Source organism: Microchirus variegatus (assembly GCF_963457635.1).
Source record: "Microchirus variegatus genome assembly, chromosome: 7".
Classification (NCBI taxonomy): domain Eukaryota; kingdom Metazoa; phylum Chordata; class Actinopteri; order Pleuronectiformes; family Soleidae; genus Microchirus; species Microchirus variegatus.
In genome coordinates this window covers 14,875,913-14,890,945 of record NC_139808.1, presented here as the reverse complement: position 1 = coordinate 14,890,945, position 15,033 = coordinate 14,875,913, and the positions used below count along the sequence as shown (strand labels likewise).

The 15,033-nt window shown below is 42.1% G+C and overlaps 1 protein-coding gene across 1 annotated transcript in view; it reads left to right on the top strand.

The window, feature by feature from the left end:
- The window catches only part of plxnb1b (plexin b1b), a gene marked incomplete at both ends in the record, with an annotated part of 34,833 nt that extends 20,239 nt beyond the window's left edge, over nt 1-14,594 (top strand). The window contains 27 exons of the mRNA XM_083892744.1: nt 1,629-1,763; nt 1,854-1,976; nt 2,060-2,153; nt 2,647-2,813; nt 2,952-3,103; nt 3,658-3,763; nt 4,257-4,393; nt 4,725-4,901; nt 4,985-5,216; nt 5,985-6,227; nt 6,325-6,504; nt 6,606-6,754; nt 6,975-7,075; nt 7,309-7,526; nt 7,616-7,794; nt 8,369-8,435; nt 8,941-9,087; nt 9,213-9,378; nt 9,609-9,712; nt 9,793-9,877; nt 10,648-10,814; nt 11,437-11,597; nt 11,802-11,949; nt 12,107-12,171; nt 12,769-12,844; nt 13,615-13,689; nt 14,490-14,594. Coding sequence (XP_083748870.1) covers nt 1,629-1,763; nt 1,854-1,976; nt 2,060-2,153; nt 2,647-2,813; nt 2,952-3,103; nt 3,658-3,763; nt 4,257-4,393; nt 4,725-4,901; nt 4,985-5,216; nt 5,985-6,227; nt 6,325-6,504; nt 6,606-6,754; nt 6,975-7,075; nt 7,309-7,526; nt 7,616-7,794; nt 8,369-8,435; nt 8,941-9,087; nt 9,213-9,378; nt 9,609-9,712; nt 9,793-9,877; nt 10,648-10,814; nt 11,437-11,597; nt 11,802-11,949; nt 12,107-12,171; nt 12,769-12,844; nt 13,615-13,689; nt 14,490-14,594 — 3,759 coding nt within the window. The remainder of the gene's footprint in view (nt 1-1,628; nt 1,764-1,853; nt 1,977-2,059; nt 2,154-2,646; nt 2,814-2,951; nt 3,104-3,657; nt 3,764-4,256; nt 4,394-4,724; nt 4,902-4,984; nt 5,217-5,984; nt 6,228-6,324; nt 6,505-6,605; nt 6,755-6,974; nt 7,076-7,308; nt 7,527-7,615; nt 7,795-8,368; nt 8,436-8,940; nt 9,088-9,212; nt 9,379-9,608; nt 9,713-9,792; nt 9,878-10,647; nt 10,815-11,436; nt 11,598-11,801; nt 11,950-12,106; nt 12,172-12,768; nt 12,845-13,614; nt 13,690-14,489) is intronic.
- Nucleotides 14,595-15,033: the final 439 nt, after the last annotated feature.

Here is a 15,033-nt window from a genome sequence, read left to right as displayed (position 1 = left end):
GCTCTGCCCTTGTTTCCCTGCTCCTCCTTTGCTGTCTGACACCTGTTCTCTCATCCATGTTTTGCTTTGAACTGATGCCAAGAAACGCCTCTGCTTGAGTGTGAGCTGCAGCAGTTGTGTGGTTTTTCTTCAGGTGAATGCATCTTCAAACCCAGGTTTTTTTTTACACGGTATTATGATATATGTGAAAGCAAGCACTGTGGTAACGATGGTTCACAACTCCACACTTCTTATCTCCATCTTCAAAATGATTTGATGAAATTGTTTTTTTAAAAAGATGCTGAGCTTACTTCTTTTTTTAAAGTTACTTTATTGTGGCCAAAAACTTCTGCATCATATAGCAACAACCCAACAAATTTAAGAAATCTTAAACATTTTTCATTCAAAATTAGAAGCTATACCTGCGATCTTTTACTTAAGTCACTCTTTTAATTAATAATTAAAATGATTTTACTGATGACATTTAAAATGTTTAAAAAAGTAAGGATCGCTATGAACATTAACAGCTGCTAATGGCTATGCTAACAGCAGGACGATGGATGTACCTCGTAGAGTTGCTATGGAAAACATTGAAAGAAGTAGAGCACACGAAGAAGAACTCATCATGCTTAGCTTGGTCTTGTGTTCCCATTGATGCCAATCTGAGCCGAAGCCGATTAAAATGTTGTGTGCATTGCTAAGTCATTTGACCCAGGAGTGAATGCTGAGTAAACACATTCCCACTGGTGAAAACCCCATTTAAACCTTGGATTAAACTGGTTGTAATAAGGTAGAAGGGTCACACCAAAGCAGTCACACCACACCTCCCAAATGGACGGCTTGTCTATTTCCCCCAGACAAAGCACCAACACACACTCGTATCCACACAGACAAGACCCAGCAACAAACGTACTTATTTATACCTAGATTTACATTGACACAAGCAAACTACTAAATCTCCCAAAATTATAAAATTACATTTTATAACAAGCAGCTTTGAAGTATTAAGGTCCATGGCTCTACCTCCTGGAGCAAGGCGAGGGCAGTTACTTTAACATTTAATTATTTAAAAGTTATTCAGTGTCTAAACCTGGGCACAACACTGTAGCTGAATGAGAGAGAGATACTAAATCAGAAGACCAGGTTAAGAAGTGCACAATAAAGGCGATTCAGTCAGTTGTGTTAAAGGTGTAAAGACATAGAAGATACGGGTCACTGAAGACAGAGGGACAGACACCCCCATTAGCCAATGCCAGATGATGTTCCCTCGAGGAATGCAGTGGCAACAAACATGAAAGCTGATCTTACACAGAATGGCTGTATACTTCCTTATCTTCTAATTTGAGAACATTAAGGCAGCTATCTCCAGCCAAGTAGGTTTAATGCAACTGCGTTTCTATTTTTAAATCCTCCCGCTGCTGTTTTATCCCAAAAGTTCCGCTTATCTCGAAAATGACTTGTTTGATCACATTTCAATGTCATAAAGTAACTGGAAGTTGTAGAAAGGGAATTCGCAGCGTGCCGCTTCACTGAATGATAAGAAAAATATTGCATGTGTCTGCACGCCAATGTACAAAAATGAGGATGTTTGTGCTTACTCTGCATGTGTGTGTGTGTCTGTCTGTCTGTGTGTGTTTGTTAAACAACAGGGAGACGAGGCCTCGTACGTCAGCTGGGGTTCCTCAGCTTGTCCATGTGTGGAGAGGATTCAGGGTTCATCGCTGCTCCCCGTGCGAGTGGAGAGGAAGATCACTTTGCTGGCCCACAACCTGCACCTCTATCAGGTATTATACACACACACACACACACACAAATAAAAGAACACACTTACTTTCCTGTCCTGCCATGCTAAGACAGTGTTTTGTGGTCTTCAGGACACGGAACTGGACTATGAGTGTGTGCTGGTCATTGAAGGACAGACGGTGGTTGTGGACGCCTACGTGGAAACTGATGACATGAATCCATTCAGCTTTGACATCACCTGTCAGCTACACCAGGTGTGATGATGTGCAGTCACTCGTTGTGTTAGAGTGTGTAGTAGAGTGTGTTCCCGTAAGTGACGCCGCTGTTGTTTGTCCAGTACACATATTCCGCTCCAGTGGACGAGTACAATGCCATGGTGTATGTGAAGAGGAGGGACACCTTCCATGTGGACAGTTCTAATGATCTTTATGGTGAGGTCAAAACTATGTTTGATTGTACATAATACATTGTAACATTCTATATTTTTAAGTGGATACTTCAGGTTGTTTAAGTGTGGTTTCGAGGTACCTGCATATAAATACCGATCTTAACCCATTGGATATGGGATTTTTATGTTTCCTGTCAGAAAAGGTTGTCAAACAGTGAGATTTTAAGACGGCATTCTTAAAAACTGGGGTACATTTTATTAGCTTAGCCTTCTGTATCGTACCATACTCCGGTAACCCAAGAGAAAGGTACCAAAGAATGGAATGATTGGGACCAGTTGTTTTGGTGCTATTCCTCTCGGTGGAAACACTGTTTCAGATGCTAACTATGTACAACTACCTCATATAGCCACACTTACAAAATAACATTTTAAGGCAAAATATTTTATTTACCCTGTTTAAACAACTTGACAACAAGACGCGATAGTAAGACATTAAAGCATCAGCTGATGTTGTTCTCTGTCTGTCGTGTCATCAGTGACTCTGTACAACTGCTCTGTGGGCCGATCTGACTGCAGCCGCTGCCATACAGCCGACCAGAAGTACGGTTGTGTGTGGTGTGGCACTGCTCAGTCCAGCTGCTTGTACTCGGACTCCTGCAGTGAAACTGTGCAACACACGTGTCCTGCTCCTGTCATCAACTTTGTGAGTTCACTCCTCAGAGCTCTCGCTTAGATCTTTACTTTGGGAATGTGGGAGATTTGAAATACTCATAGCACTGCTATGAAGTATTTGTTTACCATTGGGTTGACATTTATTAACTGTTTTTGTGTCTTAACTCAGATTGAGCCACTCTCCAGTCTGCTGGAAGGAGGTACCATGGTGACCATCTCAGGCTCTAACCTGGGCCAGAAGGCTGAAGACATCCTTGACTCTGTGTTGGTAGCTGATGTGCCTTGCACAGTCATTTCTAGCCTCTACGAGGTCTCCTCCAGGTACACAACAGCTGTGTGTGTGTGTGTGTGGGTTCATGCTTGTGAGTTTTAACGACGGGTATTTTAAGCAGTAGGATTCATATTCATAAGTGAATCCTACTGCTAAAAATAAGTATGAATGAAAACTCACTGTTTTTCATTCATTGCACGCACACGCACTAGTACAATTTTTCTGACCCCATATCACCACATCGGTGATTGTGATTAATTGGCCGCATCAGTTGCAACAAGTCGATTTGATGACTGTGAATGATGATCTGAACTTTTTCCAGCATTTTTTTTTCTGCCAGCTCCCTTGTCATATTTCTCGAAAATTTTAACCCATGTGAATACACAATAATAGAACCTCCAGAAAATCTAGAGTTCAGTTCGCAGAGAGTTTTGCCCACTGCATGCTTGATTTAGACTCCATTCCCCCCACCTAAATGTCTCAGATGTGTTTTTCATGATCAGCAAACCTGTCTGAAAGTCTTAGTGTTTTTTGTTTTTTTTAGTTAATAAGAACCTGGTATTAAGGTCAATTAACAATCTCAAGTCTGATGTGTGTCTTTCAGAATCGTGTGCAAGACCAAAGCGAGTGGAGGAGAGAAGGTGGGCCTTGTTTCTGTTAAAGTCAGTGGAGGAGAGTTTGGTCTGTCCAGCCAGATGTTCAGCTACCAGGTACATTAACTCTTCATGAATTAAACTATAAAAAAATGTAATTATGTTAAGTAAGTAAAATAAACTAACTTAAGGGAATGATGCTGCAGCAACAGTTCAAACATAAATATACATTTACAACAATGGATAAAACATAAAACATTCCATGTCCTCATTAAAGGGTGAATTTGCTCCCAAATTATACAATACAGTGTACAATATTTTTTCTCCCTTTCATATATACATTTACACGGGAACGTTGACATTATTTAGGGGTGGAAATTATCAAATTCATTATCATTAAAACACCAACAACATCAATGCTGATACTATTCTGCTGAGCAGTAAAATGTGCCGTTTACTCATAGCAGTGAAGTGACAGTGCTCTCTGGTGGACAAACTGCTCATAAAAAAAGCACCTGCACATACAATGCATTTAGTTGTTGTAAATATAATTAACTTAAACCTAAACCTTTCTAATGGCTGCCATCTTTCATCCTTTCTGACCTGACAGGACCCGTTTGTGATGGGGGTCTCACCTGAAAGGGGCCCCAAGGCTGGAGGAACCGCCCTGACCGTCACTGGTCGCAACCTGCTGACAGGCCGTCCCTCTGACCTCAGCATCACCGTGGGAGGAGTGGCCTGTAAAATGTGAGAAATACAAACATGTATAGTACATGTAGAGTCACAGAAATGCACATGATTTGTGTCCCTGCATGTCAGCTCTGTATCAGAAAGATTCTGCGTTCATACAAATACACTTAAACTCTCACTACGCTAGCTGTGCTTGTGTCAGTGTGAAGAAGAAATCGATTGTATTTCTCTCTATACAAGTATATTTACATGGTGTGGACATAATCTGCAGCAAAATGCATCGTAATGCACTTTTAAACCAAAACATAGGATGTAGCCTCAGTCTGGGGTAAAGGTACAAAATGATTTATTGATCTGACTCTCCTGTCTGTCTCCTTTTCCTCCTCAGTCTATCAGAAGTGCAGAAGTCCAGCGTTCAGTGTGTGACTGGCAGGAGTAATAAGACCGGAGATCACCGCATCACCCTGCATTACGGCAGCAGCCAGCGTCACCTCCACACATCGTCCTACCGCTACACCCACAACCCAAACATCACCCATGCCTCCCCAGCTAAAAGTTTCCTGTAGTAAGTGTCACAGTCTGACCATCAACCTTAAGCTGTTTCCCCTTTTTTCAAAAGGATCTTTAAAAGTTTATTCTCTTGTTTAGTGGCGGTCGACTGATCTATGTGTCGGGCCACAATTTGGATGTGGTGCAGAATCCTCGCATGGTGGTGACGGTCTCTCCCTATGAGTCTGTCAGCCAGAGCAAAGTGAAGAGGAGGAGGAGGAAGAGGACAACAGCGCAGAAGGAGGAGAGAGTGAGCAAACAACCTCGAAGGAGCGTCAGGATGGTTCCCGATCCCATTTGCCCTGGAGACGCACTCTGCTCTGTCAAACAAGTACGTGTTTAAGGGCTGTCATCTTTTCCAAAAATCTAATTTCACCAAATGACACATCACACACACGGTTCATTCAAAGACGATCCCCCGCCTGCACACACACGTTTAAATGTCACATTACTTATATTACTGTGTGACCGACTCCACCACTCCACCACAATTTGTTTGTTACTTTGCCATCTTTGATGTACAACCAGGAATATGTCCACATGCCATTTTTCAGATGCTTTTGATTGCTCCATATCATGACCATTGACATTACATCCATCAGAATGGATGTAAGGCCAAGCTGCACTCACATCACCCTCAGCTCGATCCTGCGTTATTTACTTTAGACTGTCTGCTGTCAGGCTGTACCTAACATTTATTTTCATAATCGATTCTGTCAATTAAATCTCAATTAAAAGAATATTCGTTTGTCAGAAAATGTTGAAAAATATTGAAATTATGATCTAGAAATACATTTTGTTCAGTTTCAATGATTTCTTTGTTATACGGAGCAAAGAAACCAGAAAATATTCCCATTTAAGACGCTGAAAAAGCAGAGAAACTTGTTTTAATTATAAAATAATCCGCTCAAGCTGATTGATGGATTATCAAAATAGTTAACAATTTATTTATTTATCCATTAATATTGAATAATCATTGCAGCCCTTGTGATCCCTCCCCAATGTTGAATGGATATCTGAATGTCTGATAAAAGGTGACAGCATGAGTGTTTTTGTGTCTTTACTGAATGTCCTCTCTGCACCTTCCCTGTCTCATCAGTTCATGGAGCGCTGTGAAGTGAACTCCTCCTCACTGATTCTGTGTCGCTCCCCTACGGTGGACTCCTCTGTCTGGGGATCAAAGTTCACAGTGGAGTTTCTTCTGGACAACCTGTGCTTTGACTTCAGCAGTTTAAACCCTCAGACGTTCAGTTATGAACCTAACCCGGTTCTCCGCCGCCTGAACCAGCAGGAGCCTCTGAGGGCTTACCGCTACAACCCGGGCAGCTTCATCCAGCTGGAGGTCAGAGAGAGAGACGCTGACACTCGTGGAAAAAGTGCTTAAAGTAAAACTATCTAAAATATAAACTCTCTTCTATTATATTCTTGTGTGTTATCAGGGAGAAAACCTGGACCTGGCCATCACTAAAGACGAGGTTGTGGTGTTGATCGGGGAAGGCGTGTGTGCAGTGAAGACCCTGACGAGAAACCATCTTTACTGTGAGCCGCCGCCTCAGCAGCCTTCACCTGCACCCAACGGCAAGAAACGCGAGGGCTCTGACAACCTCCCAGAATTCACTGTGAGTTCACCTGCTTTCAGTGTCCAATCACAGGAGGGTGGAGATGGCAGGACACTGACATTTACATTTACTGGCTGTGTGTGTCGTGTGTGTTGTTTCAGGTCCAAATGGGCAACCAGAACTTTTCTCTTGGTAAAGTTCTGTACGACAACCTCAGCCCGTCCACCTTCCCTCTGGAGGCTCAGATTGGAGTTGGAGTAGGGGCATCTATAGTGGCCCTGATTGTCCTCATCATTGTTCTCATCTACAGGTCAGTATAATGTCAAAATGTATTCCTCCAAATGAACACATTAGGAAGTGTGGGTGTTTCCTGTGATTTTACTCTGACCCAGCTCTGACCCTTGCTGGGGGTACGTTTTTGTGAGCTGTCAACTGGGATCCACTGGATTCTCATTAATCCAGTGTGGGAGGGTTTTCAACCTGCTCCTCATTTTCTTGTGACCCTCTGCTTTTGTTTGTGTTGGTATCAGGAGAAAGAGTAAACAGGCCCTGAGAGACTACAAGAAGGTCCAGATCCAACTGGAGAATTTGGAGACCAGTGTGAGAGACCGCTGCAAGAAAGAGTTCACTGGTAAGTGACGGTGTGAAGAGTTTGGAGAGAAGACGCAAAAGAGCAAAGTTTGTTTTAGTTCTCTTTTCACAACATCCTCATTAATTTATCTTGTCACGAGATGTGATTGTGTAATTTTAGTCTGTGTCAATATTTACCTTCTATTCAAAATGTGATATACAGGAGAAATTTAAAACTCCAGCAGAGCAGCAGCTTGTGACCTCTTACCCTTGTTCATTACCCTTGTGACACAGATCTGATGACAGAGATGATGGACATGTCCAGTGACCTGGTGGGCTCAGGAATCCCCTTCCTCAACTACCGCATGTATGCCGAGCGCATTTTTTTCCCAGGCCATCGAGAGTCTCCGCTGAGGCGAGACCTGGACGTTCAGGAGTGTCGTCGGCAGACGGTGGAGCAGGGCCTGGTGCAGCTGTCCAACCTGCTCAACAGCAAACTCTTCCTCACCAAGGTAGACTTAATGGACATGGAAAAATTATACATCCTGTTGTTTTTTTTTATAGAGGATTAAAACACTGCATATTTTCCTGTTTTTTTTAGTTCATTCACACACTGGAAAGCCAGAGGACCTTCTCTCCCAGAGACAGAGCCTACGTAGCCTCCCTGCTGACTGTGTCACTTCACGGCAAACTGGAATATTTCACTGACATCCTCAAAACTCTGTTGAATGACCTGGTGGAACAGTACGTGGCCAAGAACCCCAAACTGATGCTGCGAAGGTAAGAAGAAGAAGGGAAGAGGGACAACCAGTGTGAGACACATACGCTTGCCCTCACTTTAGAACAGGAATCTCAAACACGTGCCCCCCTCCCCAGTCGATGCCCTGCGGCCCTACACCTATTATACGTATTATAAAATATAATGAAAACTGGCCCAAACTGACCAACAATGAAACATTAGGTTATATTCTAATAATAGCTTAATAGCTTGTCTAGTGTTTTAATTACTATTGTCTACATGTTATTTAATTTCTGTTTTGTTTTTGTTTTAGTTATACATTTAATTTCTAATCACTAAAGGATTCACTGGCCCCCAGGTCTTTTTGAGTTTGAGGCCTCTGCTTTAAACAAAATGTTTTCAACCACTTAACCTATTAAAATCAACCTCTGCTTAAACTTTATATTTTTAAGATCTCTTCTTGGTGTAGGTCTTAGGTGAGCCTCTTGCCTCATGTTTGCAGTGAGAGCAAGCATCTGTGTTCTGGCACGTACCTCATACCACACTTCAAAAACACCTGAACTATCCCTTTTTGTTGTTCTATCAATGTTTTGTGTTTTTTTTTCCCCTCTGCAGGACAGAGACGGTGGTGGAGAAGCTGCTGACCAACTGGATGTCCATCTGTCTCTACGCTTTCCTCAGGGTGAGTCGGCACATTCATCATGATTTATTAGGGTTGTCAGTTTGAGTCCTTGGACATTGTGATCAATAAAAAAGGTTTTGTCTGACTGTCAAGAGAGTTTGAAACAAAAAGTCCTAAGCACATATTTATTAGATTCAACTTTAGAGTCAGCTTCTTTTTTCTTAATGACAATAAAGTTGTCAGACAACATCTCTGTCTGTCTGTCTTTTTTCTCTGTTAGCAGAATTACTCAAAACTATTAAATTTCCATGACATAGAGACATTCAAATATTTCCATCTTAAAAGCTGTGGCTATAAAAGGTATTAACGTTATTGTTTTCTTATTATTATTCAATCGAAATCCCTTTTTATTTTATTTTAGTAAATTCTTCTCAGAAAAGCCACACTTTATTGACCATGATTCCATTCCTTTATCCAAGGGGATGAATACATTTTATAGCACTTACGCATAAAAGAGTGTCCTTATTGAGTCCTTTATTCTCTTTCTGTATCCATGTGTGTGTAGGACTCAGCAGGAGAGTCCCTCTACATGCTGTTCAGGGCCATAAAGCATCAGGTCGATAAAGGTCCAGTGGACGCCGTCACAGGAAAGGCCAAGTACACGCTGAATGACAACCGTCTGCTGCGTGAGGACGTGGAGTACAAGACCCTGGTGAGGACAACGCAGACTTTGGATCATTTTGATGAAATAAAAGAATCTGGATTGTCTGAATATATTTTTTTCCCCCTGACTATCTAATATTCTGACACTAACCCTTTTTTTTGTATCCTCTGCAGACTCTGAATGTGTTGGTGCAGGGTGGAGGAGTTAATGAGAGTCAGCCGGTGCCTGCCAAGGTGCTGGACTGTGACACCATCACACAGGTGAAGGAGAAGCTGCTGGATCAAGTGTTCAAAGGCACTTCCTTCTCCAACCGACCCCACGCCGACTCACTCGACCTGGGTGAGAATCTGCTCTGAGTCTCTGTAACTGCTTTATTGACTGTTCATACTTAGTCACTGTGAGAGTTTCTTTTGGAGAGAAAAAGACCTAAAGTGGCAGGAAAATGTGAATAACCATGTGCCTTCAGTGATCCTTTGTATTACCTGAGTTGAGCTGTGGTGCCCCCTGCAGCAGAACAAATGTAAATACAGGACAGTTTCATTATATTTTTTTCATCATTAAACACACAGAATGGAGGTCTGGTGTTGCTGGACACCTCATCCTGTCAGACGAGGACCTGACGTCTGTGGTCCAGGGCAACTGGAAACGCCTGAACACTCTGCAGCACTACAAGGTCAGCAGTAGCAACTTAAAAACTATAAAATACTTATCTTCTTTCTGTGATACTGACTGTAAATTTTAATCATTCGTCAGGTCCCAGACGGTGCAACAGTAGCGCTGGTCCCTCGCCACAACAAACACATTCACCACGACAACCATGACTACGTAGCAGGAGAAAGTGAGTTACCGGTTTCTGCACTGCATGGTCAACTCGCCACAATAATAACAACAACGTGTAAAGCTTAAAGGGGACATATTATGCAAAATCAACTTTTTAATAATTTAAATACTTATTTGGGACTCTGGAGGCCCTATCAATCACCAAAGTGTGAAAAAAGATGACTCACTCATGTTTTTGTACTCAGCCTAAGTACACGAGATAAAACATGCAATGTTGACTTCCGCACTCACTGGAACATCACAATGCGCTAAATTCCTGGAATTGTTGTCTCGCAGAGCTCGGCTTTGTCCGTAGAACGCGCGAGAGTGCTGGCGAGGGCAGCGGTATCCGAAAACAGGAAGTCTGTGAAAAGTTCTATTCTTGGCTCCACAGTGCAGCACAGAGTTCTACACAAACCAGCCTCAGAGGATTTATCTGTCCAGTGGATACATGTTATATATGACAGCAATGTGCCTGCTAGAGCCTGCAAATGATCCCTTTTCCAAATGCTAACTGTTGTTAGCTCCCAGTAGCCTCTGTGGCTGATGTCATTTCCTGTACTTTTTTTAAGGTGGACCTTTAAGGTGAACCTAAAGAGATACTACTAAACAGAGCGTTCTGAATAGGGGTGTTTTGGCAGGGTTATTGAACTGCTGTGGTGCTTCATCCTTATGGTATTTTGACCAAAGCATGTCACAGACCTGTTCATTAGGACACCAGGGAGCGAGATTAACTTAGAGAAAGGATATTATGTTCCCTTTAAATAAAATGTCTGTCGACCTGTGCAGAAACGCCTATGCTGGAGGACGCAGACGAAGGAGGAGTGCGGCTGTGGCATCTGGTGAAAGCCAGCGAGGAGCCAGAGCTGCCCAAACACCGCAGAGGCAGCCTGAGAGAGAGGGAGAGGGCCAAGGCCATTCCTGAAATCTACCTGACCCGTCTGCTGTCAATGAAGGTACGCACCCTTGTTTGTATAATGTAATGTAATGTATAGATATGAGGATTCTTAACTCTCCAAACTGACTAGAGTGTAGATTTAGTTACCTCGGGAAGTTAAATTGAGCCACTGTGAGCACGAGCGTAGTGCTGAAGTTCAGTTATAGTCACTTGTGTCACTATAGAGAACTGTTTTTTTTTTCTTTTTGTGGAACATTTTAATTGTTTTATATACTTATTTAGATTGTAGTATGTTCCAACCAAACAACTGTGGTTTTGATAAAGGACCTGTGTAGGTCCCTGTGTGTCTGAGCGCTCTTTGGTTGTGTTGTGGTTTTCGTTAAACATCATCGATGACATTAGCAAGGCTACATTCTAATAAAATAAGATTGCTTTTCCAATTATAATCTCATCATCGATTGTAGAAATTATATGTTACAGTGATTGTATTGTTAATCTGAGACCATGCACACTATAAGTCTTATCTGAGCAGTAAATAGGACTAAAGGCTCCTCTCCTCACAAAGAGCTGTTCACAAAACTGCTGCTGAGAAAGGAACAAAGACCAGGCCCACACATGGCAAGTGTTTTTTTGCCATGTGTTCAGTGTGCATCAGTGAATGTGCTCTCTCTCCTTCTCAGGGTACGCTGCAGAAGTTTGTAGACGACCTGTTCACGGTGATCCTCAGCACCAGCCGGCCCGTCCCACTCGCTGTCAAATATTTCTTTGACCTTCTGGACGACCAGGCGGGACAACACAGCATCTCCGACCCCGAGACGATCCACATTTGGAAGACCAACAGGTACAGAGCGTGGCCACCATGGGGAGGATTATTGTCTTTAGCGATGCTGTGTGAACTAATGTGTCAACCGGACGAGATGAAGATGACACTGTTGTTGCCAATATTATCTAATCGCTTTGTTTGCTATATAGCACCAAATCACAATGCACATTATCTCAAGAGTGATACTAACATTATTATCTTGTGTCTTGTGTGTTTCTTCAGTCTCCCACTGCGTTTCTGGATCAACATTGTGAAAAACCCCCAGTTCATATTTGACGTCCAGGCGTCGGACCACGTTGACGCCGTCCTCTCCGTCATCGCCCAGACGTTCATGGACTCGTGCACCATCGCTGAGCACAAACTGGGACGGGTGAGGAGAGAGCTTAATACTGATTCTGTTTATCGCTTGTTTTAAATTTAAGAGAGTTGAAACTGTGTTTCAGAGGCTGCTGGTTCAGCCATTTTAATGGCGCTAACATTTATTACACAACGTTCTCACTAAAGACTTTGGTTCTCATTTGAAACAGGATTCTCCCATCAACAAGCTGCTGTATGCCAGAGATATTCCTCGATACAAGCAGATGGTAGAAAGGTGAGTCTGGACATAGTTAAAGCCTCATCTCTAAAGCTGAGTTCACACTACACAACTTCCAAACTCATAGGATTTACTGCTGCCTTGAGTCTTGCAGTCATTTGGCGCTCAGGAGGTCAAACACTAATCTGTCTTGTATGTCTGTAGTATTTCTTATAGCAGTGCTGTCCATGATGGAATGTGTCTGTGTTCCATCTTCTTCTTCCTCCTCCCTTTGATGAATCAGTGCTGTATTTATGTCCTTATTTCTGCTGCCTTTACACCTTTTTCCATCCAAAAGTAGGAAGGAAAATATAAAATATACATGACGTTTGGTTTGTTTTGGTTGGGTTTGTTTTTGGTAAGAATTGGTTAGAAGAAGTATTTGTAATTTAATTTGATTTGCATGTATTTTCTTTTTTTCATCCTTTAACACTTGTGCAAATAACTCCCTGGAGTTGTCACAAACTCATGTTGGGGTCTGTGATGCGTCGGTTTTGTATGCTAGCAGCGTGTAAACTTAGTCTTAACTGCTCCTGGAACGACAACGCAATATATTCTGAACTTTATCCTCAAAACAAAATGAGGTTTTTAAACTGTGAATGTTGGTTGTTGTAGGTACTACGCTGACATCAGGCAGACCATCTCAGCCAGTGACCAGGAGATGAACTCTGCTCTGGCTGAGCTGTCCAGGGTGAGAGCAAACACACACACACTCACACACGTTTACACAGCATTGGAAGTGAGGACACCTCATAAAGACAGTATATTCCCTCGCCCAGGACTATTCTATTACAAACGCCAGACATTTCCTGCAGCCATAAAGCAGCAGGTGAGGACACATTTTAAAATGACATTAAAAAGTGCATTAAAAATATAATTATCTTGGTCGTACATGTCCTTCGTACACCTCACAGTGCGTGTAAAAGTGCACAATATTAGCTGTAACTATTTTACTTTGAAATGAGACAAACAAATGTCATATATGACCCGCAAACATCTGAAAGTGCCTTGAAGAACTAACACTGCTATCAAACTTATCAGACTACTCTTTTCTGGTGGAACCACAGGCTGGGCCACTATGAAGATGGTTATGGGCCGCATGTGGCCCACGGGCCGCCATTTGAATAGACTGGCCCTAGTCCCTTACCCTAACCTTATCCATCATAAGTAAGTGCCTAACCCTAAACCTAGGACTAGAACCAGGCCTCGCTTTTCCAGGATGTGCTCACAAAGCAACAAATACAAGAACACACACACAGACAAAATGCATTACCCTAACCTCAACCAAGTCTTAACCCTCAAAAAGTCCCTTTTAAGTGGTGAGAGAATGCAACGACCGGCTAAAATGTCCTCACCTTCTCAAAATGTCCTCACTCCCTGTGGTTTATAAGTTTCTCACAAAGATACACACACACGCACACACACAATGTGACCACTAACCTCTTACACTTTGTGTTTCAGAACTACTCTGGAGAGCTGAATTACCTGGTCGCGCTGCACGAGCTCTACAAGTACATCAACAAATACTATGACCAGGTACGTTTGACTCGCTGCTCTAAGTCAAAGGCAAACGCACAACAGTGGGCACCGTTTCACCCCCCAAAAATACAGGGTTTTTTCCACTCCTTTCCAGAGATCATTAGACGGTGGTAGATCTGAGATATGCGTCTCATTCCCACAACAACAGGGAAAGCTGGGATTGAAAAATAAATAAATAAAATAGACAAAAAGTCGACGTTCCAAATTTAATCTGACTCTGTAATAGAATGTGAATTAAACGAGCAGCATCGTGATTTTGAGTTTATTCTTCATTTGACCAAGTGGGAAATAAATACAACCTTTTGTTTTTCTTAATTTTAAATTGTTAATACACTATTTTAACATGCAATAAATTGTAAATAAATGCCAGATGATGAAAGTCTTTCTGGAACAATTTACTCACATTTTCATTGTTAAAATAAACAACAACAAAAAATTCCAGTCGGACACTTTGAGGGTTAGGGTTAATAGGGCTGCAACAATTGTTCGATGACTAAATTTATCAACTATTTCTAAAATAGATTCATTGATTTTTTTTTTTTTCTTCAATTTTAAATAGTTTTTTTCATTTTCTTCTTAAATGTGAATATGTTCTGGTTTTTTTGCTACAAATAACAAAGAAATCAAAGGGAATAATTTTGATTTGACAAAATAATCGACTGATTAATCTGTTCGTTACAGGCCTAGACTGGGATTGTTATTGTACAGTTAAAGTTAGAAGAATAGTCAGTCTTATTTTGGTGTTATTTAAACTTTTCTCTCTCTCGCACACCTTTCATCCACCGTCTTCTCATCAGATCATCACAGCACTGGAGGAGGACCCCACAGCCCAGAAGATGCAGCTCGGCTACAGGCTGCAGCAGATTGCTGCTGCTGTGGAGAATAAAGTCACAGACTTGTGACAGTGGAGACGAGAGCCACACTGAGAGACTAGAAGCTGAACTGAGGAGCAGGAGAAGAGTAACGAATAGGTGAACACACAAGGACTTTTCCTTTTTTGAGGAGAACGACCACCCATGACTCTTTTTTTTTTTTTTTTTTTTTTTAAAGATCAGAAGTTTTAAGTTCATGTCCCAGCACCTTTTTGTCATCCTTTTTTTTCCACTAAGGATGCATCTGTGCGGTCCAGAGCCTGCTGTAGAAACAGGACTGCATGGAGAGCACACGCACACATACACACATACACACAGGACAGACGGACACCAGTCACGCTACTGTGGTGTTTATGAAGGGAAAACTGAGTACAGAACGTAGTGGACTTGTTTTACACAGCAGCAGCAGCTCATGTGACGTAGAGACACAAACCGCACATGTGATGTCATTCATTTTCCTGTTGGAGTA